Below are 24051 nucleotides of genomic sequence, written 5' to 3' on the forward strand. Positions count from 1 at the left end.
TACAATTTGATACATAATGCACTTTATTAAAAAGTTTATACTTTTAAGGAGTTGAATGGCAACGCGGGTATTGGATTTATGAATGGATGAATATGTTTCATGCTTAGTTATGTAAATAGTCCTCTTCATTAATTATTCTATTGCAGTTTGCATGTTGATATGAGACCAAGACGACTTTGGGAAGCTTCAAATTAGATCTGATTGTCGTAAACTATGTGTTAAAAAAATTTAGTGAAGGTCAAATTAAGTTCACCTGTCTAGGTATACAGGAAGGATTATGAAATTGTACCAAAAAAACAAAATATACCCTACAATTTGTGTGTGAGTAGTATATAAATCCTTTAATTGGATACGAATATAAAATATTTCCATGTTTTCTTCGCGTTTACGTAGCCCATAAGCACCAAGGGCATTTTGCAAAGTCAATGTTTGACATTCAAACTAGCCGGCCTGATGCAACAGCCCGACATGAAGCTGTATTAACTTTGTCCCACTACGTTTGCCGTATCCCTTTTGGGTGGAGCTCACTATGTGACGTGCTGTTCTAATGTCCAATGGAAATAAAGAGTACTCAATTTTAGCCAATTGTCGTTGCCGTTACTCTCTGACACCGTCTCAGTCTGATGCGCATGCGCAGAAAACTAGTGAGTGGCACGCGCGTGGAGGAAGTACATTGACAGATCTTAGGCCGACTCCCCGGATTTCTCTGCACAAAACTGGCCCAAGCTGATTTTATTCTCTCCCTAAAATGTCGTGGCTGTTCGGCCTGAACAAGGGGCAACCGGAGCCTCCTCCCGGTCTGCCGGTTCCGCCTCCTCCGCCGCCGCCGGCTGGAGGTTCCAGCGGCGGCGGAGATAAACCCAAGGACAAATGGAGTAACTTCGATCCCACCGGCCTGGAGCGGGCTGCACAGGCGGCCAAAGAGCTCGACAAGTCCAGTAAGTATCCCGAGAGGAATGGGTTTCCATTGTCTCCAGATTTTCTTTTGGGGTTTTCCTGTAGTCACATCGATAGTAAGGCCCAGCAATGCAATTGACATCTTTAAAAGTGAAATAATAAAAATAATCCATGGCATTTCAGTCAAATAACGCATTTTTTGTGCTCAGTCACAGTTCAAAGGTCAAAAAACACCCGAACCTGATCAATGTGCTTGGAAAAAGATTTTAGTAAGGAATTAATTGGGTGTTATTTGTTGGCTGAAGCTGAACTCTGACACATCTTTGACAGACATACAATACCTGACCATTCGTGTTCTCTGTTGTCACATCCCTGCAGGAAATGCCAAAGAAGCTTTGGAATTGGCTCGCATGCAGGAGCAGAGCACTCAGATGGAGCACCAAAGCAAAATTAAGGTATAGCATAAGTTAAACTTCATTGTTACCTCTTTCTCAGAGCACTTTATTTATGATATTCTAAATGTACCTTTATAGATTTTTTTAAAAACCCTAACATGGCACTCACTGGCTGCCATCGACTACGCTAGACCTCCAATTGGCCCCTCAGTGGCACTAAAACATGAGCATTCACAGCTAGTCTTCCTGGTTTAAATGAATTAGATGTCTATGACATCCAGTGACTTAAATATTATGATAAAAGAATCGCCTTCAAGAGTCTTGCTTGGGGCCGGAACCAGTGTTTGTCCTTTTAATGTTTTTTTTTTTTTTTTTTTAATTTAGTTTAGTTGATGTGGTAGGGCTGGGCAATATGATCGTAAAGGGAACCTCGGATTTAAAGACTTATAGGCTCTAATAAGCCAGAATTGCTCTCTTTTACTAAAATATGTTATTAGAAACACATAAAATATTGCCGTTGATTAAAAACTAAATATTTAGTACATGTTTTGACATACGGAGGGCGCCATACTTTATGCGCACAATGGACACTCGGGGTAATATCACTACCTGTGGTCTGCAATTCCTTCTACGTTGCGAGACGTCCAACACATACGCACGTCTGTTAAAAGCTGTGAGTACTTACAATTTGTTTTTAGCGAGTTTTTTGTTACCTTTTCGTTGCCTCAAAATACTTTTTGCAAGTGTTTCCCTCTCATACTTCTAAACATTGGTAGCTTTAAAAAGCAGATTGTTGAAGGGTTGAACAGATGACATGTTTGTGTCGCTAGAGTCATACTCTGGAAGCCTGGCAGCATAACCCAGTGATGTCACCGCCTTGCGACGTCAACAACAACGGCGACCTACTAGTTAAACTAATTTTACAAATTGTATAAAAACGAAAGCATTAAGAGGGGTTTTAATATCAAATTATTTTAACTCACAATACCGTGTATCTTTCAAGAGCTACAAGTGTTTCTATCCGTGGATCCCTTTAAGTGCTTATCACGGTAAATTGAGCAGATCTACCTCAATAAATGACAATAAATTCGCCGAAGCGGACTGTTATATAATTTGAAAATCTGAATAGATACATGAAATACAAATTAAACATTTCTCGTTGATTTATTTACCAGCTTTCTATTTAACATATTTGATAATAGTGCACTGAGTGTAAACATTCAAGTATATAAAAATATCTTGTAAAAAATAAGCATTCAAGTATAAACATTTAAAATGGCTTGTATGACTTTTACGATGTCCAACATTGTAAATATTGCTATGGCCACTGTGCAAAAATGTCAGTGTAACACAAATGACATGCAGCTAGAGGGGCTTGACCAGTGCACTACAAACAGGGGACCGAGTATCAGACGCAAGTTTGCCGTTCTATCTTCACACGAGCCTGTTCAGTCATGTGGTGTCTTTAAAGCGCCATAAAAAATGAAGTATTTGATAAAGAGCGCTGCCCTCAACATGACTCGAAAGCGCGGATTTTAACCTCTCTCCCAGTTTTTATTTGGCACCGATTGAACACGGAAAACCGGAGATGGCTTTTTTGATGTACAACATTGTAAATATTGCTATGGCCACTGTGCAAAAATGTCAGTGTAACACAAATGACTTGCAGCTACTGGGGCCTTACCAGTGGACTACAAACAGAGGACTGAGTATCAGACAATTTATTTTAATGGCTGCTGTGACATGATCAGTCAACACAGTACTGTGTACTTAAGTTCCTCATGAGAACGACTAGCAGGTTAACCATTTCAAGTTTGTCTTTTTCCAGAGCATTTCCTAATATCTGTTTTTTAAATGAACAAAAGTAGTGACTACCTATAAATGGGTGAAATGACTTAAGTGATAACTTTTTAATAACTGTCCACTGTCTCTTAAAAGGGTTAACTACACGTTTTGGCCGTGACTGATGTGTACAGGCTTGTACTCAAACAAAGCAGCTGGGAATTCTAATCCTAATGCTTAATGTGGATGAGTTTGGCACTTTAGAACAGAATTTCCCCCCCAAATGATTGATTACTATAAACAATTTTGTTGCATAGAAGAGAAGCTCGGAATAGAGGTAAACTTGATGCCCCATTGTTTTCTTTCTCTGTGAAATAACACGCTTTCCCACTGAACTATTCTTCATGACAACAAATAATGTGTCTAAAAAGTTTTTTGTTTGTCTGCCATGACAGGAGTATGAAGCAGCTGTGGAGCAGCTGAAAGGCGAGCAGATCCGAATTCAGGGTGAGGAAAGGAGGAAAACCATCAATGAGGAGTCCAAGCAGCATCAAGCGGTGAGTTTAGTGTCATGTTTGTCTGGCATTTCTCCTCCTTTTTTATGAAAATAATCCCTCCCGTCTTCATCAGAGGGCTCAATACCAGGACAAGCTCGCCCGTCAGCGCTATGAGGACCAACTAAGACAACAGGTAAACCGTCCTGTTTTAGCTTTACATCCCTCTAATTGAAGTGTGCCATCTTAGGCACCCCACGATTCGATTCGATTACGATTCAGGGTGCTACGATTCGATTATTGAGCAATGATCACGGTATTGACGATGATCAAGATTATCACGATTATTGATGCATCATCCATTACTAATTAATAAAGTAGCCAAACAAATTTATGTCCATTATTTATTTAGAATATCCTAATGATTGAACTGGAATGATGGAAGCATGCCCATACAACAAAAAGCTGCCCATAAACTGCTTTTTAAAAAAATTTTTTTTATATGTATTAGAGCTGTCCCGACTAGTCGACGTTGTTGACGTCATCGATGACGTCGACGTTGTCGACGGGCAAAACATACCGTCGACGGGTAATGACGGGTTAAAAAAAAAAATACATGCGGATAAAGTTTAGAATGGCAGGCGTTCGCGATACAAGCGGTTGTTACTGGCACCCCCAAGGGGGCTGCTGTTATTTCAATGTGACCGGCGTTGTCAGATTGAGCAAAGAGGAAGAAAGTGGGCGAGCGAGCGAGCGAAAGAGAGGGAGCAAGATCGGCGAGTAGGAAAAGTGCGCGGGTCGCGCCGAGTTGAGTGGCTTCATCCCCCACGTTTTTGTTTTGGTCAATAAAAGTATCCTTAAAGAGCCATCCGACACCTCTCGGTGTTTTTATGCATGCCGCCGCCTTCCAGAGGAGGAAATCGGACGAACCCAGACGAACCGACAACAACGAGCCAAGTGAATCGCCGGTGAGGAGTTGAAAACACCGCCAATTTCCAAAAAGGGCAGAGATGGTTACACGTGAAAGCGGCATAAAGCCAAAAAAGCGGAGCAGAATAACCAGAGCCTGGAATTTTTTCAAGGAAAATATGGAGGGTGCCACTGTGTGTACTCTTTGCTAAGCTGAGCTCGCATAAGCATACCACGGTAGCACATCAGCTATAAACGAACACTTGAAGCGCTGTCACCCAAGTATAATTTTCGAAGACAACAAGAAACAACAAGCTAGCGGATTGTAAGTCCATACAACTCTCTAACGATATTTTAAATGGAAGTTGCCTTTATGTGCGTCGTATCAACGCGCATTTTTATTTAATAAAATAATTAATAAATATTGTTTAAAATATTATTAAATTTATTAGGATCATGGAAGCTCCCACTTTGGGAAAATATATACATATATCCTGTATATACATAATATAAAAAATATATATGGAAACGCCACTGGCCTGCTTACTGTAATCCATGACTGCACTAATGTTAGTTATTTAATATTATAAAGTTTTACATATATTAGTATACTATAAAATTAATACTATATACTTAATTTTTGTTACTGTGGGTATGTGTGCCTTTCATTCAAAATAATTGTGGTAATATTTCAGTGTGCCTTCTGCGTTATCTTCAAGTTAAAACAAACAAAAGTTGAACAGTTTTTCCCCTCCCCAAAAAAAGCGGAATGCACACCGGAAAGAGCATCTGAACTCACACAAAGTATTCTGAAAATGATTGTCCGGGACATTGCAATTCATTTTAACATTGAGAACAATACAGACAATGACATACCGCAAAAAGAGTAAGAATTGTTTTGACTCCTGTTAAAAAGGTGAAGTCTCAGTGTTTCCGTTTACATTTTTTTTGCACCAGTTTATGCCAGCAGCATTTGACCTCATTGTGATTTATTATTGATATTTATGTTATTTATTTATACGTTAATAAAGAATTTAGGTGTTCCAAAATGTTTTTTTGAATTAATAAGCTTTAACAAAAATTTCATTATTAAATTAGTAAAAAAAAAAAAAAAAAAATTATTAGATTAGTCGACTAATCGTAAAAATAGTCAGCTGACTAATCGGTAGGAAATTAGTTGTTTGGGACAGCCCTAATATATATATATATATAACAAAGTGCAAAAACATGTTAAAGGTAGTACTTATTTCTCAACATGCCTATACAACACGCAGCTGACCTTGAGATGCTCTTTTTCACAAGAAGGTGCAAAATCATTAGCTGTTTCAAAGGCAGTACTTATATCTCTCAACAATACAATAAAATTTACAATGGTGGAACGGATTCCACATTTTATGGAAACAGTGTCTTTAGAAATAAGACTTCTTTTAACCAATATACTTTGTTTTCACAGATTTCTGTTCTATTTTGTATATTTGTAGTGTTACAGTTGTACTTAATCCTGGTTTTAAACGTTCTGCATCTGGAATAACTTTTGTACACCACCAAACACCGCACAACTTGACATGGAAATACATGTTAGTGAAGTCGCTAATTGGTATAGCGCTCGGCGCTAACAAGTAACATCTCAAAAACAACAACAATAAAAGCTAAACAGTAAAAGAGGATTCGTGTACTCACATCTGATAGATGGATACGGGACTTAGCAAAACATCAGGGACTTTTTCCAATTACCACAACTTGAACCTACTACTTGACAACTGAAAGACAAGGAGCAACGAACCATCCCTCTTCCCCTCTCGCTCTAAAGAATAAATTGCACACAGAAGAGGACCCAAAGCACGACCGCCGGGTCCCTGCCTGTCTCATACACAAATTTATTTTCGAGTCTTTTGAAAAGGAGTAAATCTCTCGCTCAGTAACCAGCTGCATCTATCATAATATTGTGTGTGCGTCCGTTAAAGGTGTCCGGGCAGCAGACGTGTCTCGAATTTCGTTCCGCTACTAGCGGCTGTCATAAAGTTATTAGGGAAAATCATTGTTTTTGACCATTTATGAATCGTAATCGAATCGCCACGTGTCGAATCGCGAATGCATCTAATAATCGTTTTTTTTGGGCACACCCTTACTTCTGATGGAGATTTTCAATCAAGTTATTTACTTATTTTGTTTTCCTTTTCTTCTTAGCAAATGCTGAATGAGGACAACCTTCGCAAGCAGGAAGAATCGGTTCAGAAACAGGAAGCCATGAGGAAGGGTGTGTGCATCAGTACTTCATTAACCCCAAGATCTGCTGAGGAGCCAGATACTAATTCGTTCAAGTTTTTCTCCTGCAATAGCGACCATCGAGCATGAGATGGAGCTGAGGCACAAAAACGAAATGCTGCGCATCGAGGCGGAGTCCAAAGCACGAGCTCGTGTGGAGCGAGAAAACGCCGACATCATACGTGAGCAAATCCGCCTGAAGGCAGCAGAGCACAGACAGACAGTCCTGGAGTCCATAAAGTAAGGAAACTCCCTTCAGATGCCACTTGTTCTTCAATTAATACTCGTTCACTTAGATAGAGACGCTTTAAACATTTGCCTAGTTTGCCTCAAGTTGCGTTTCGAAAACGAATAGTGATACAGGTTGCAAACTTGCATACTTATTAATTTTAGGACAGCGGGTGCAGTATTTGGAGAAGGATTTAGAGCCTTTGTGTCAGACTGGGACAAAGTCACAGCCACGGTGAGTCTTCTGCTTCTAGAAAGTACACACATGTAAAATGGAACCTTCCAATAATTGGGTGAAATGTTCTCCTTGCCACAACCAGGTGGCTGGATTGACACTGTTAGCTGTTGGTGTGTATTCAGCCCGCAACGCCACAGGAGTGGCAGGTCGTTATATTGAGGCGAGGCTGGGGAAGCCATCCTTAGTGCGAGAAACATCCCGCTTCACTGTTGGGGAAGCCATCAAGCATCCAGTCAAGGTTGGACTTGTAGTTGACACGTGACTCTTATATTGAAATCAATATATTTGTTGCTCTTGTGTCACTTTTTAGACAGTCAAAAGGCTGAAGAGCAAACCTCAGGATGCCCTTGAAGGAGTTGTGCTCAACGTAAGTAGCGACTAGAAACGGCAAACTAGTATCAAGCATTGTATTAATGTATTGTTTTTAATTTGTAGCCTACACTAGAAGAGCGTGTGCGTGATATTGCCATAGCAACAAGAAACACAAGGCAGAACAATGGTCTCTACAGGAATATCCTTATGTATGGACCTCCGGGCACGGGCAAAACGTTGTTTGCTAAGGTACATTTTGGATGATGATTATTTGTCAAGATGGATTACATGAAACGGAGCTTTGGTTTCAAAGCGTTTGTCTGTTTTGAACAGAAACTGGCCGTGCATTCTGGGATGGACTACGCAATCATGACCGGCGGTGACGTCGCGCCCATGGGCCGTGACGGTGTGACCGCCATGCATAAAGTCTTTGACTGGGCAAACACGAGTAGACGAGGGTAAGTGACTTGAACAGCGTAAATTAAACGTAAACCTGAAAAACATATACAGCGGTACCTCGACATACGATCGCTTCAACACACAATCTTTTCGACACCCGACGTAAAATTTGACTCGCCATTTGTTTCTACATCCGACAACGTGCTCGAAATATGACGATTTATGACAGCGCCGCAGTTACTTTGTTTTCCCGCAAGACTGACGCACACCGGATTTTCTTGTGAGAGAAAACAACATGGGCTCCAAGAGTGTTAGTGCAGGTGGCAAAAAAAGGAAAAAGGTGAGGCTTACCATTGAAATGATACAAAAATATGAGCATGGTGGGCGCGTCCGTTAACTGACTTGACAATACCGCCGTAGAATGTCTAGAATCTCGACGGTCCTCCTCCGACCTTCATTCGCCAGTCTTTATAAGTTAAAGTTACAATTATTATTGTGGTAACATCGCCAAAAAGTCCCCAGCTTTGTCTGGTTTTTAATCATTTATTCCAGACCTTGTGCAACAAAACATGCCTATTGTCTGCCGCAGCTGGACAAAGTGAAAGTAATATGTCCCCCCTCCCTCAACTCTGTCAAGTCAGCGACGCGGTGCGTTCAGGTACACCACACAAAACACATCAGCAACATTAGAACTCATTTCATTGCATTATTACAGATATTATTATTATTATTATAAGATAAGATAGGATAAGAAGGCCTTTATTGATCCCACCATGGGGAAATTCTCTGTGTTACAGCAGCAAAGATACAGGTCACACAGAGGCGACGGCATGATGTAGCCGTTAATGTATAACATTGTATATTATTGTTCGGATTTTTATTCATAATTTTGTTTAGCTTTGTGTAATTGCTATTTGCAGTAGTACCAGCAGCATTTATTAAAGGGTATGTCATGCCCTGGGAAAATGTTAATTTTCCATCATTTATCCATAAACGCATGCCTTTTGTATTCATATCATGCCACTTCGTGTAATTACACACAAGAAAATAGGAGAAATTTGGCTCGATTGTCAAGCTAAAACGACCGGCGCCCGAGATCTGGCAGATTGTGTGCGTGACGTCACGACAAGTGAAGAGAGTGCCACCGGCCACTAGGGGGGCAGCGCCTGTCTGCATCAATATAATTCCTTCTAGTGAGGGGAGAATTAGGGGTGTTTTGAGCTGTTTATGCTGATGCATTGTGTTCGTCCTGCACATATTGCAGGTTCCCTCATGAAGAAACACCCCTTGTTGTCAATAAAAGAGAATTCAGAATTGACAGTGAGGGGTGTTTCTTCAACAAGAAAAAGGCTCAGTGCTTTAATACTGAATGGCGGCGATGATGGCAGACAATTTCGTTTCTAGTTTCAGCGACGACTCCCGACGTAACGAATGTTCATCTAATGGTGACGAGGAGAGTTACGAAGCTTTAATCGGTGTTTTAGGTTACCAATTTGAGCCCAAACGAACGCCAATGCAGCGTAATGAAACGGTCATTGAGGGGAGCAATGACACTGATGAAACATCTGCAGCAGATCGTGTGGGAAACACCAATGATTTGTTTTGCATTTCTTTTTGTGAAGCTGATACACCGTGACTGCAAAATAAAGGAATGCATAGAATAATTATCATTTATTGCGCTATCATAGCCTTTCGCACTGCCAACAGGCACAAATATGAATGGGATCAGAGGATTTGTTCTATATATTTTACGAACGATAATTTATACATGTGTCCAGTCCTGTATCCAATGCGTGACATTTTTTTATTATAAAAGAGTACTCACTCTGTCCATTTCAAGCTTGGCTGCTCCCCTCCTTTGCTTAGCCTTAGCCTCCTTTGCCACTCATCGTCCTCTTTCTTGATATCTCGGGACATTTAGGTCGCTGCGCGTGTATGGTCGGCACCGCATCTCCTTTGAGCAGCAATCTTTTAGCAAAATCCGATTTCACTTGTCCATAGTTCGAGAAGCTTTCAGGTGGAAAATGCGCACCACAGAAAAGCGTGCCGGAGGCTGTGTCTAGAAAATTAGCCCTCTTTGCACGGACGAACTTTACCCATTGTCTGCGTAGTCCAACTTTTTTTTCGCGTTCGGGAACTCATGGATACTATATTCCGATACATAACTATTTGTACACCACATAGCACAGCAGTTTTGAACCATTTTTGTGATGTTTTCGTCAAACAAACTCCAACGCTACTCTCTCGTCGTTAAAAAACAATGGCACCTGGCTCCGCCTCGACTGTCAATCACTTGTCGTGACGTCCCCGCCCCATTCGGCTGTTTCCGGAACACTTTCAGGAATGTTCGTCATTTTCGATCTATTTTCGATGATTGCTCATTAATGTGATTGATTTTTTTGTTAACTTTATCAATATTTGTTATCTTGGCACATAACTGTTCTGTTGATGTCTCACACCCCCTTTGCCGCTACATACCCTTTAAGGATTTAGTGTAGGTTTTTAGGCTGTGGAACGAATTAATGGGATTATAATGTATTCTTATGGGAAAATCCTGCTCGACGTTCGACTATTTCGACTTGCAAACAAGGTCCTGGAACAAATTAATTTCGTATGTAGAGGTAACACTGTAATGTATTTTTCGGACTATAAAGCGCACTTAAAATCCCTTAATTTTTTGCCAAAATTCGGAAGTGCGCATTATGTATGAATTCTGCTTGTGCTGAATGACCTCAGCCAATTTTGTTGGCACATCACTGCATTATACTGCTCCAGTAAAGTGCTCAAAACATTCATTCGTCAAACCTATAGATAAAAAATAAATAAATAAATTGATGATCAATTCAAATTAGGGGTGCGTACTACCTATTGTGAATGGCGATACGATTCGTGCCAGGATTCGATCTGATTAATCCCAATACTACATTTGAAGACTGTTATTGCAATTTCTGTATATCACTTTAGAAAAAAACAAATCAAAATGAACATAAGTACATTTATATCAATTTATTCCTGAAACCTTATCCAGCACTCAAGTAAAATGTTGTTTTTTTTTATGTTTGAACAACATACGGCTTTCATTATCCTTTTTTTTTTTTTTTTTTTCAGAATAAAGCTGCTTTCGTCACAACCTGCTTAAATGCAGGATTCTAAATACTCCACGATTCCGTTTTTACAGTCAAAGCCAAAATGATCCCAAATTTCAGACTTATAAAAGGACTAATCTGAGCAACCACTTGAAGGCGACGTACACAAATTTCTACTCGGATTAGCTTAATGTTGTTGTTATTTCAGAAGACTGCAAGGCAGTGCTGCTGCACACTGCCAACTACTGGACAGGAGTAGAAGTACAGCCACTGAATTGTTAATTTCCACCAAAAATACACGCGTAAGGATCGATTCCGATGAATTTTGAATCGATACGAGAAATGCGTGACGTAATGTCGCGATATATCTCAGATGTTTTTTAACACCCGTTAGTCCAATAATAAAAGATAAAGAACAAGTGCCTTTCATTGATGGTGCACCTTATATTTTGAAGAAGACTGTAATTCTCTATTCTCTTACAGTCTGCTGTTGTTTGTCGATGAAGCCGACGCATTCCTACGAAAGAGATCCACTGTAAGTTTCAATTGTTCAGAAGCTGTTTTGTCTTAATTTTCAGAGCCATTGATGGTGATAGACATCCAATGCGTTTGAGCGTTCATTAGCTGTTAGCCCCTCCCAGTCTAAATGGAATTGGCGGCTATCGTTTTCAGTGGTAACCAATGTGTATTCACAGGTTGTCATTCAAAACAAGCTAACAAGTTTATTTGTGGATCCAACTATTTGTATTTTTTATGTTTCTTTAAATAACCCCGCCCCCCATATTCTTTCCCCCTTTTTATGGGAACAATCGATCAGTCGCTGCCAACCCATGCATTTCAAATGTCAATCGCCGTCAATGGCAGCCAATGAGTTAACCTGGTGTACAAATTCTGAATGCAGAAAAAAGCAGCCTTAGACACTCTGACAACCCTCAAAAATGTCTTTGGCCCTGAATGAGAACATTGGAAAAAAGGAATAATACCGTTGAATATTGGCCAAATTCAAGAATGGAACTGTGTATAATCTTTCTTTACGATATTTGCAGGAGAAAATCAGCGAAGACCTCCGAGCCACTTTGAATGCATTCTTGTATCGTACTGGAGAGCAGAGCAACAGGTAAAATGAATCTTGCTTTACTTGTGATACACTACTATATCTTTAATTGTTCTGTTGTATTTCACAACTAGGTTCATGTTGGTGTTGGCCAGTAACCAACCAGAGCAATTTGATTGGGCCATTAATGATCGTATAGATGAAATAGTCAATTTCGCTCTTCCGGGACTAGAGGAGAGAGAGAGGCTGGTGCGCTTGTACTTTGACAGATATGTGCTGGAACCGGCCACCGGAGGGAGGCAGTGAGTATGAAGTAGTGTCTAGCATAGCAACTAGCAGTAGAGGCAGTTAGTAAACAAAACAACACACCATTTATCTTCACAAATCCAATTCAAATTCTTTTCAATCCTGTACTTGATTATTCTCATGACACGCTAAGATAACATTAACAAATGTCAATATGTGTCGCTTGCAGGAGGATGAAACTGGCGCAGTTTGATTATGGTAAAAAATGCTCCGAGATAGCCAAGCGGGCAGAAGGCATGTCCGGTCGAGAGATCTCCAAATTAGGAGTGGCTTGGCAGGTATGTCCTAAGCATGTTGGTGTTGAGCACTAGTATTTAAGCAATTGTTCAGGCTATAGCGTCATCTCTCATGGGGGGTGGATTTCTTATTTTTATCTTCTGAGTTAAAGGGCCGCCACATTGTTTTGTGTGGCCCGCAAAAGTAAAATCATTTTCATTTACTTTCATTGCTAAATTAGAATTTGAATCAAATCTCACTTGTCTGCAATACCAAACACTACAAACATCTAAGGAGTTTATTTATTTATTTTTTACCCTTTTTTAAGAATTGATAAAGGAAAAAAATATTTTTTTAATTGGAAAAAAAATAAAGCTAATAATTACTGTCTTTTTCTGTTACTGTTTTTTTTTTAACTGAGAAAAACAAAAAAATAATAATGCAGTTGAGAATATTTACTGTTTTTTCCATGTTTTGATTTCTACATAAAAATATAAATACAGGACGACTTACATGATTTCGACTTCACGACGCTGGAGTCTTTTTTTTGTTTGTTTTTTTAAGTAATGTTGACTTTGTTTTGTGATGCATGCTTTTATCTTGGCGCAGGAAGCCTAGAGCAGGTAGTCCTAATGTACTACTGTACATTACACTAGTGTAGTGTAAAGTACTCAGCTCCCACATCTTGGCAAAGACAGTACAATGATGTATAATACATGTTTTTGGATAGTTATTTCGATATTTAGTGTGTTTTTAGGGGTACTGAAAGGGTTAATTCCAATTTACGTGGAATTTCGGGTTACGTCGCCAGCGTTCCAATGAAAATCGTTTGTTACCCGGGGACTACTTGTATAAAAAAAAACACGAATGAAATCTAAAAATGAAATGAAAAGAATATTTACGGTTTTTACCTTTTTTATTTATTTGGGGAAAAGTGAAATATTTACTGTCTCTTTTTTTTTTTTTTTTTGTTGATTTAAAAAAAAAAAAATCAACAAATGTAAAATGGATAATGATGGAATATTTGCATTTTGAGAGGCTGACAAAACTAGGATCTGGACCATTTTTAGACCATAAATGTATCTGAACAATACTTGACTACAAAAATAGTTGTCGATTCTTTTGATCATCGATTAGTTGTCGATTAATCGTGGCAGCAATAATGGCCCTCCGAAGGATGTGGCCCACAACAAAGATATTTGACACACCTATTTTAAGGTGTGTGTCAATTACTCTCAAATTTTCATTATATACGTGTTTTTGGTTGTAACACAAGCATTGGGTACTCGCAGGCGGCAGCGTATTCCTCCGAGGACGGCATTCTGACAGAGGCTATGATAGATGCCCGCGTGGACGACGCCGTCAAGCAGCACCAGCAGAAGATGGACTGGTTGCGGAGCGAAGAGGAGGCTCAGACCAAGACCCTAATGCCTCCTCCAGTAGGGGGCAGCGTTAATAGCGCCGTAGGTAAAATGGGCTTCAATTTGCCAATTGGCGAGACACCTCAGGCTCAGGATACGATCGCACCACTCCTCATCCAAGAGATGAAGCAACAAGGGGACAATCTCCCTAAAGAAAGGACTGCAAAGTCTCAAAGTTCAGCCGTAGCTGGACCTGACCGTGAAGAAACTGTCAAAGCAAGTTTAGAACAGCCCATTGAAAAAGTGGACAAGACTGGCACTCCTCCGAAAGATGGAACTCCAGTTTGAGTCATAAATAATTTCAATCATGAATTAGAAAGACTTAAAATCATGTTGCTCGAATGAACAGGTCTCAATGTGTCTTCGCATGTTTGACTATCGGGGACAGTTTCATTGGCTGTGTTGTAGAAGGGAACTAATCTTTACTTGTCTGTGAGTAACAACGTAATCCAAATATGCACACAATGCAGTCAAGTTATAATGATTAAAGTTATCTGTTTTTATAAGCAGTAACCATTTATGTGCTTTTTATGTGCCTCTGCTGACATAATTGTCCTTCATTTAGGGTGAAAAACTAAGCAATCAAAATTCCAACAATGTGATAACACTGTCAGCCTAAAGTACTGTACATCATGTGCTATAAATAACGATCTAGCATATGTTAACTCAATAGCATAATTTCCTTACTCATATTGTAACATTTTCGGAAAAATAGCGGGGTGGGATTGTGCAATCACATTGATATTTTTATGGCTAAGGAGAAAAGTAGTAAGGCAGGATGATGCAAAAGTAGGAGAGTAATGTGCATATATTACAATTTGGCAAATATATGACTTAGGCAATTATGCTGTTAGGCTAACAAAATGTGCTTCAAGTAATGATGTAATAAAGATTAAAATTCTGCTGAAATGATTTCACTTGAAACAAAACTGCTCAATGTAAAAATGAGAATTTTCAAGATGGTGCTCTGGAACACTTGCCATAATATAGTAATCCCCACGGTTAAATAATTGGTTTATTTGGGAACTTAAAGGGGAGGAGGATTGTCAGATATATATAACATTTGTTCCATTTGATTAAGTATTATTAACACTAATTTAGAAATATACATTTTTCTGCACCTTATCTACATAGTGTGCTACATTGGGCTGAAGGCCCTGATGAAGAGCATGCATGCATGCCCTCTATTGGTTAATTCCTATTGGCTAATATCATTCCGCAATTAATCAGCCCTATGACAAAATCTGGTTCCGAGGATTATATTCTTGGGATGTGTATACATCCCAAGAATATAACTTCTAAATTTAATTGTGGTCCCTCCACAAATGACGGAGAAATTAAAAAAAAAAAAAAAAAAAAAAAAAAAAAAGATAGCCCTCAGTGGCAGCCAATGCCAGGCAATGCATTCATTTTTGGGGTATTTCTCATCATTTCCGGTTGACTTTCTCACTTTTCCTGTTGAAGCATTTACGGGTCACTTGCTGTAGATTTTGGATTAATGAAAAGGAAGCACCTCAACAATGTCCCCAAATGAATAGGAAGTGACTTAAAATCAACGAAGTAACCTGTAAATGCCCAAAAAAGACTGCGAATGCTATGGTTCATTGGCAGCCAGTGAGGTAACACTATTCTAATGGAAGATTTTGCTGATGCTATTGCTGATGTATGCAGAGGTTGTGGACAACATACTGTAGAACACATATTAATTCCAAACTCTAGTGCACGGCCATTAATAAAACAAATACAGTCCACAGCATTAAGTTTTACAGCAGACAACAGTGATTTCCCAGCCATTAAACGCATCATCTGGAAATTTAATACCTACTGCAATTTCCCATTAAATTTAAGACTTGATTATCTGTATTTTAAATGAAAGACATTTGAAAACTTTTTAAGGACTCACAGGAACCCTGTGTACGTGCATGGGTATAGTTGACATCACAAAAAGGCTACGTCTGTAAGCGGTGTCATTTTTTTGTGTTTAAATATTTTGTTATCAGAGGTCAAGAAATTCATGATTTCCATACTTAAAACATTTATAATAAGAACAGTCTTTCCCTTTAAGAAGCAAGTATTAGCATTAATGAGTTGCAGTTAATCTTAACTATATTCCTGTCTGTAAGAGCAAAGCAATGGTGTCAAACAAAAAATGAGGCACACATGGTCTTTAGAGTCTTTAGTATATTTCTATGTACAAATCAGGCACTGAACTGACAATTATTTTTAAACATACAAAAAAAAAAAAAACTGCCCTGAAAGACATCATATCAGAGTCTGAGTATCAAGTCAACACACGTTACCTCAGGGAGGTAAAAGTTTGGTTATCACAATCTCGACCATTTAACTTAACTCATCTAAGACAAAACCAAACAAAAGCATCCTATTCATCATTCTTCCTCCTGGCTCAATAATATACATCTACAGGTTTCAGGTTCTGAATAAAAATATGAGACGAGATTGAACAAATGACTAAACAATAGATCACCTAGGATGGGTCAGGTCAGGTCTGGGTACATAATTCTCGACGAGGTGCACTGAATAAACTGGTGGGACTGGGGCATTATAGCACTCCCTGAGGAGGCGTGGCTGACCTTCGCTTGACCTTGACCAAGAAGAATAAAGGCAAGAGCAGCAGCGAGTCGACGCTCTTCATGGAGGCCGACCACATAATGCGGAGCTATCTTTTCGTCAGGTCCTGCACACGTGTTTCAATGAACACAAAGCCCGTAATGCGACCGTAATGTTATTTGTAGTTGGTGCCTTGCATGTGCTTATTGCAGCGGTTCAGTAGAAGCAGACTGTGTGAAGGAAAGCTCTACTGCTCTTGTCCTCAAACTCTTGCAGGAGTTCATCGATTTCATTTTCCATGTCGTCCGTGTGTTGAATCTGTGAAGAATAACACGAGTTAATGTTGGGAAAGCAGGTTGTTTCAAAACTTATGTTTTTTTTTGTTTGTAATTTTCTATAGTACATTTAGGCAAAAATCAACTAATTCACTGCAATTTCATCTATTAGTGTTTACAGAACATCAGTTGTGGTCGTTAATAACTATGCCCAGTTAGTCTTCGCTTCACCTAGCAAGCAGGTTTTTGATATGTGGAAGTCAAAGTATACCCTGGAAAATTCACATAAACACAATGTGAACATGAAAAATCACCTTAAGGGCCAGTTTTGAAACAGTCTTTAGGACTGTGGTGCGAATGTGCTAACCACTTGCTTGTGGTGCTTCCTCACTCAATCATTTGTGCAAAACAAACAGCTGCCCCCCCCCAAAAAAGGAGGCTACATTTTGAGTGTGATTGAGTAACAACCCCCACAATGGTGAGGCTGCCAAACCGGTACATTTGCACCGGTCCGTTTCCTCAAATTCACATCTTTTTGAGGGTCTTGGGCTGCCTAAAGCCTATCCCAACTTAAGTCAATTGGACTGGTCAGCAGCCATTCACGATTTAGGAAACCCATTTGTAGGTTTGGTCTCAACATTAGCAGGGACGACATAACAGCATAACCTGCATGTACACGTTTTGCTGGGAACGGGAAATTTATAACACCAAACAGACTGGGTGAATGGGGGTCACAGCTATATTTCTCACCAATATGAACCTAATTAATTGATTGGCTCAATGATCAATTCAAATAAATCTGTATTGACTGATACTAACTTCATGTGTATTGGTTCAGGTGATACACCGTTCGATTTAAACCTTTTGTTTCAAAAACTAGTAAAGAAACATTTTAAAAACTTCCAGAATAAATGTCTGGATTTTGTTAGGAAATTTAAATTGCAATATTTGAACACAAATTATACTAACATACACAAGAAATACAAACTTGTTAATAAATAATTAACTGTCTAAAAGGGGGTAATCCTTAGTTCAATACATTTCTTACAGTTTAATAAACATTAACAGTAGAAAACATACAGGAGGATATTTCTCTCAAAGCAACTACTTCAAGTTTGAGAAATTCACACAGATTAATGTTATGCTAACTCTGGCGCAGGTTGGACAGTAGCAAAATTGGTGGTGTGTTCCCCACCTCCAAAACATTGATGTCTTTTTACATTACTTAAAGTGGCTGCTGTTGGCGGAAAAACTTTCTAACATCATCTGTCTCCGAAGGGGGCGGAGGAGGTGGCATGCTGTATTTCTGTCGGAGTGTGAATGCGCGCACGTGTGTGTGTGGGGTCATATCAGCCCATCAAATGTGAGCGAGGGGGGAAAAAACCAGACTGGCACATTCAGCAAGTGAAAACGGGTCAATATAAGTCTGAATATAATGAAAGTACAGTAATTCACTTAATAATGGTCGGGTCAATTCTATCCTTTCAACATATTGGAAGACAATCTAAACGACCTATATACCTGAAGTCATTATATAACGCAAATAACGATGCTTAAAAGTTGGTGGGGACAATTTCAGCATTCTGAAAAGTTGGTAGTGTTATGTCCCTACCGTCCCTATGCGAACCTACGCTGCCAGAGATGACATTTTCACAAAAGAAATCTAAAAAATTACACGTTGCACTAATGCCTACCTCAGTAACCTCACACTGGTTGCATATAATTCTGGAGGCCTGACGCCCACAATTGCTTGGTACACCTGAACTGATACCAAATACAAGCTCTGCATCAAGAACTCTTTAAAAAATGATAATGTTCAGTTGTGATGTCAAAGGTTTATTATTACAGTACCATCCGGTTTTCTTGTTAAGTTGCTAAAGTGATCCAACTAATAATGCTCACTTTATATTCATGCAACAGCTTGTCAGCAGATAAGTAGCCAACAACCAGAATATGAACATTTTGTGAACGGATTCTCGTTTTGAACAAAAATGAGCATCAGCAGATTTTAGCCCTTGTTTTATCTTCAAAGTGACCCATTTTGTGTACATATTGCCATTCCTGACAAACGAACAGGAAGGTTAAAAAGAGAATTTGGACTTCAAGTGGAAAGAATAAAAAGTGCTCCAGTGCAGAAATGCACAGTACAAGTCATTCCAAACCAAAGTGCTCTTCGGAGTGATGCCTCAACCTAGCAGACACTCACACATTGACACAGCTCGCAGATGAGGAAGGCGCCCAGCGTGGCTTCCTCATGGTTGTCCTGAATGTCTACATTGATGACGTGGACGGGCTGCAGGGTCTCCTGCTCCCGTGAGTTCAGATCTGGCAAAGCAACGACCAAATGTGAGCGTGGCACCAAACGCCAAGACGATACAACGGAAATCTCGCTCACCCTCGAGCACTTGGTCGTACACTCGCTCCTCACACGTGATGACCAGGTCAAACTTGTCCTTACAGCTCTGGAAGCGCTCCGGCTTGGACTTGATCCGCTTGTTGCGGTCCAGCATGTGAAGAATTCCATTCTGCGTGTATCTGAGGAGTCTTGAGTTAAGGAATATATCAAGGTAGTGCAGTCCAATCTCACAAGCTTCAGCGGAACATATAATGTGCAGCATTTTTCTTTTTAGTGTTAAATTTTTTTTTGCTGGCAGTTCATCAAAGCATGAGTCAACAGTCCGTTTAAATTGAGCAGCAGCACCATCTAGTGGTGATATTGAGGCATGCAGTGAGTAAAGCCAACCATTCTGATTACGTTGCACCATTACGTCACCCTGTTGCGTTCGTAGCGGAAAAAGTATAGTAAATTACGGCATTTCCCACTATTTTTCTTCTTCTTTTGATGACAAGTTTTGTAACATTTCATATTTTAACCCAAGAAGCAGCAACTACCTCATCACTCAATTAAAACACTACAAAAAGTTAAAATTTCAGTTTCTGATTAGGTTGAGCCCAAAATGCACTCACCATTACATTGAACTTCACGTGACCTGTGAACTTTTCAACAAACATGTCCACTGTTCTAGTACTTTTTGCCCAACTTCCCGCCCAATTCAAATGATTTAAAGCTCCTGGTTCAATTGGAATTGCAATTAAAATGGTCCTGTCATCATGCTGCTCACACTTCACTTAATAGTTAACTCATTGTCCGCCATAGACAGTCGTGCAATCCATTTAGCTGCGTAATGATCACTGTCAGCTGTCCCATTTCTAATGGAATGGACATCTAAGTCAATGGGACAGAAATATTGACTGCAAGCACCCTGCCCCATTTTTTTATTGGATTGGAAATAGATCACCGTAAATAACAGACAATGAGTTAATCAAGTGTGACTTGCCATTGCCAGGATGTTCTCAGAGGAAAGCATCAACTGAGCTTGGACAAGTGTTATCAGCAGGTTGCAAGGAAGATGTAGGTTCTCAGTCACACCACGGCACTACTGAATGTAAATCCTTGAAGAAAAAACATGTCAATGTTGCCATTCAGCTTTAAAAAAAAAAAAAAGAAAAAAAGTACTAAAGCATTCAATAGCTGAACATGTCCATATTGAAGTTCACCTGTACAGTGAATTGTGGCTCATCCTGAAATTTTGCTCTCTAACTCGATTATCGGGACATTGCAAAATTACACAGTAACTATTTATAGGGTACACTGTCCAAAAATCCAATGAGCAAACAGATGTGGGTCTTTCTGACTGCCCTGTTGAGTATTTTAAATGGGATCAGATGGCCATGAAGCATGGGGAGAGGGGAATTTATCAGACTTTTTAGTTTTATCACCAATGTTTAGATTAAAAACAGTACTATCACAAAAAGACATGCAGTTTTGTCTACAGCTAGGTCAACATCTGCAAAACACCCCTCAAGTGAAATGGTTTCTGCTTTCTGAAATGTGCTAACAGAATCCACTTTGATGAGCAGTCATTTGGGGTTCTTTGTGAAAGCCATTTAGTTTAACTCATTCAAAGCAAGTACTACAGTAGCTAAACATTTTCCTGCCTTTGAGGGAAAAGGCCATGCAGATTCAGTTGAAAAACCTGGAGCTTGTATTGACACAATACGGTTGCAGTTTTTAACACAGCCATCAGTCATTTTGACAATTAAAAAAAAAAAAAAAAAAAAAAGAACCAATGAAGTTCATTTAAGTTGTTCAATTGAAAAAGTGAAATATTCCATATTCACCACTAGGCCAATTCGCATCTCATTCCTCCATTTCATTACTAATTTTTTAAAACAATTTTACAAATACTTGTGATGGTGTACTCTGTAATTATAATAAACATTTTTGGGTGAAATAAATCAATATGAGGCTGCTGTCTTGTTAAATGAATTTACTTTCCCTGAAAACCATAGAAAGATGTGGTTCAAAAACAGCAACCGTATAAAGACAAAACAACAGCAGGCTCAAGTTTTTTCCGCATTTGATCTGAATATTAGAACTACATGGAAACGATCAGAATGCTTCCTTTGAGAGAGAAAAAAAATCTCATTTTTGTTTAAAAACCAAACTGATATTTACTTCAACACAACTAACATAATGCAACATTGTTACACTTCTAAAAACATTGTTTCCTGGCATGCCATTTACCCATCGCTGGAGTTGCGTCGACCTTCCTGATGTCCATAAATCATCTAACAAAGATGCATAACAAAGGGCATGGAATACTTATCCCGTGAATGTATGTGTGTGTGTGTGTGTGTGTGTGTAGGAGTGAGACGGGGATACAGTTCCTTGTCCTTGCGGACCAAGTCGTTGTACATCTGTTCATATGTTGTTTTGAAGTCGTACACATTAGGCTTGTCTGGGGCGGGACCTGGGAGCTTCACATGAGAACCAGTCCCGAATGAACGCACTTCAAATCCACGTTTGCTGCAGACAGAACAGGTAAAACAGTGAAAAGTCAAAAAGATGTAATAAGGAAAACCAACACAATCTAAAATGAACAGACGACCTAACTAGTGCCAGAGCCTCTTTCAAATAGTTAATTATTTAACTATGAAATGTTGGTAATTTTATCTGTAACCCCACACAGACGTATTTTCATCCAATCTTACAAAAAAAAAAAACCCTGAATAAAAATTACTTGTATTTTTTCAACACCCTACTGGTGAGATGAAACAAATGATCAAACGAATTTCCATAAATCAGCACGTCACTAAAACGGTTGAACAAAGGGGGCAGCACTGAGCGGTTACGTCATTAAATGCCGGGGAGCTGCAGTTCTTTTCTTCCGGAATTCTTCCACCTAGGGGGCGCACTGTCACCATGACTCGAGAAGCATAAAAAATAAAAATAAAAAAATAATAAAAAGGAAATCCAAAGTGTCCGGTTAGTCAAAAAACCCGGACTGTGTTGGGATTAAAGACTGTGGACATTTAGGTAACGACGATCTAAAACTGATAAAGCAGATTTAAAAGAGAGCGCAACATCCGGCGTGACAGTGCACTCGGGAGTCCATTGTTGAGACTGCGGAGGCCCGGTAAGTCTGGCGTCGTGTCAGCTGGTAACCGCTTGACAAACACCACGCGATAAGGCACATTTCGATCACGTCGTCGTCGTGTCGTCGTCTTCTTCCCCCGCTGGCCATCTTTACCTGAGGATATTGTGCGCTTCCATACTGCGGTTCTGGTTGCTCGAGCACACAACCGCTACTCGTAGCGGGTGGCTCGGCATTGCGACTGTCCGGCTGAAGCTAAGCAATAAAGCGCTCGGAAAACACTTGGGGTCGTTTTTTGTGCCCCTTTTGAGAAAACAAAAAGAAAATAAACCCCTTTAAAAATAAATTATACACTAACGCGGTTCTACTACTACTGTTCTTGACTATTCTCTTTGAAAGCAGGAAGTCAAAATGGCGGAAACAGTGCTCGGAAATGTATTTATTTCGGCTACGTCACTAACAGGGCGGGGCCATAGTTTCGTTATGTGACGTCAGTCTACAAACTCCTCTGTTCTTGTTTTTGATAAGACTTTGAATAAGTTCAATATTTACTTTATGTGTTGGACTTTTAACAAGTTATCTATGTTTATATTTAAAAAAAAATTAATAATAGTAAATCTAACAACAAAATCTTTTCCATTATTGCCAAAGGCATGAACCATGCATATAATTAACTGGGAAATTCCCCAGGGGAATTCAGTTAATAAGAAAAGTCCAGTTGCTTGGCTTTACATGGATAATTTAATATATGGGCAAAAATAAAATAAAAAATCGCAAGTCCATTGATTTGTATCGTACAACAGTGTGAAGAGCACAAATAGGAAGAAAAATACAGGGTGATTAAAAAAGAATGTTCCAAAACCTTTGCGGTATATTTAAAATATAAAATTAAGACAATGAATAATAAGCGGCATGGAAAATGAATGAATGAATAACTAGCTGAATACAAGTATTATATATAACTTCCAAGTTTTTATTTTATGCTTTACAAATGCTCATTTTGACCACCACCAGCGGCATGGACAACATCAAGCCGATATGACTTTTAATTTGTTAAAATTACTTACTTGTTAAAAAGACTTTTAATTCTTATTTTAATTCTCATTAAATCATTAATTATATCAATTAATTAATTTAATTTATTAATAATTTATTAATTCAGTCTATGTCAATGATTTTAAAATGAATAGATGCGTGATGATTTTGGCACATTCTTTTTTAATCACCCTGTATAATAGGTATATTAAATGGGCCCACGAGAGCCAAGTGTTAATATTACGAGATGCAAGTCAAAATATTATGAAAGTAGTTATAAAGTTGTAATATACTGGCATTTGTAGCACTTGTGGTGGAGCAGGTCGTCCCGCATCCAAAGGCTCAGGGGTTTGACTCCTCGACTGGTGAAGAGTCCTTGGGCAAGACAAGACACATATATGGGATGTAGAAGTTTGGGCATCCCTGATAATTTCAAGAGTATCCTTGATAAAAAAATTGGTTGTAAGGATCAGTATTTTCAGTTAAATATATACCAGACAAACAGTAATATTTGAAAAGTGCAAATGTGCAATAATTATTAAAAGAAGCCAGGTGCATCAATTGGGTCATTTTAACAGAAAAAGCATATCCCTTTTTATTATCAGATTCTCCTTTTACAAAAATAACAGCCTCTAAATGCTTTGTATAGCTTCCAGTGAGGTTCTGGATTCTGACAAAAGGTGTTTTTGACCGTTCTTTATCCCCAGTTCAGTAGGGTTTGATGGGTTCCGAG

At 39.1% G+C, this 24051-nt stretch overlaps 2 protein-coding genes across 2 annotated transcripts; one reads left to right on the top strand and one right to left on the bottom strand.

Annotated features, from left to right (window-relative positions):
• Positions 1-604: 604 nt before the first annotated feature.
• On the top strand, positions 605-14918 carry atad3 (ATPase family AAA domain containing 3). Its single transcript, XM_057846807.1, has 16 exons — positions 605-938; positions 1276-1352; positions 3530-3631; positions 3705-3764; positions 6665-6734; positions 6817-6982; positions 7136-7205; positions 7291-7446; positions 7519-7575; positions 7644-7769; positions 7854-7978; positions 11489-11540; positions 12052-12122; positions 12194-12361; positions 12535-12643; positions 13874-14918. The coding sequence occupies exons 1-16, from the start codon at positions 749-751 to the stop codon at positions 14288-14290; spliced, it is 2016 nt and encodes a 671-aa protein (XP_057702790.1). The 5' UTR covers positions 605-748; the 3' UTR covers positions 14291-14918.
• A 1239-nt stretch (positions 14919-16157) lies between these two features.
• On the bottom strand, positions 16158-22699 carry ssu72 (SSU72 homolog, RNA polymerase II CTD phosphatase). Its single transcript, XM_057846808.1, has 5 exons — positions 22440-22699; positions 21572-21715; positions 19241-19380; positions 19052-19170; positions 16158-16888 (listed from the first exon to the last, which is right to left on the bottom strand). Exons 1-5 carry the CDS (start codon positions 22517-22519, stop codon positions 16787-16789), a joined length of 585 nt encoding a protein of 194 aa, XP_057702791.1. The 5' UTR covers positions 22520-22699; the 3' UTR covers positions 16158-16786.
• Between the last annotated feature and the right edge of the window lie 1352 nt (positions 22700-24051).

The sequence above is a fragment of the Corythoichthys intestinalis genome, chromosome 9 (genome assembly GCF_030265065.1).
Source record: "Corythoichthys intestinalis isolate RoL2023-P3 chromosome 9, ASM3026506v1, whole genome shotgun sequence".
In the NCBI taxonomy this organism is placed as follows: domain Eukaryota; kingdom Metazoa; phylum Chordata; class Actinopteri; order Syngnathiformes; family Syngnathidae; genus Corythoichthys; species Corythoichthys intestinalis.

Excerpts from the sequence above, each read along its gene's own strand:
- ssu72 (XM_057846808.1), bottom strand. The coding sequence starts at position 22,519 with ATGCCGAGCCACCCGCTACGAGTAGCGGTTGTGTGCTCGAGCAACCAG. Across the intron at positions 21,716-22,439 it reads GAAGCGCACAATATCCTCAG|CAAACGTGGATTTGAAGTGC; the intron begins GTAAAGATGGCC and ends TTCTGTCTGCAG. Across the intron at positions 16,889-19,051 it reads TCTGCGAGCTGTGTCAATGT|ATTCAACACACGGACGACAT; the intron begins GTGAGTGTCTGC and ends TATTCTTCACAG.
- atad3 (XM_057846807.1), top strand. The coding sequence starts at position 749 with ATGTCGTGGCTGTTCGGCCTGAACAAGGGGCAACCGGAGCCTCCTCCC. Across the intron at positions 939-1,275 it reads CAAAGAGCTCGACAAGTCCA|GAAATGCCAAAGAAGCTTTG; the intron begins GTAAGTATCCCG and ends ACATCCCTGCAG. Across the intron at positions 1,353-3,529 it reads AGCACCAAAGCAAAATTAAG|GAGTATGAAGCAGCTGTGGA; the intron begins GTATAGCATAAG and ends CTGCCATGACAG.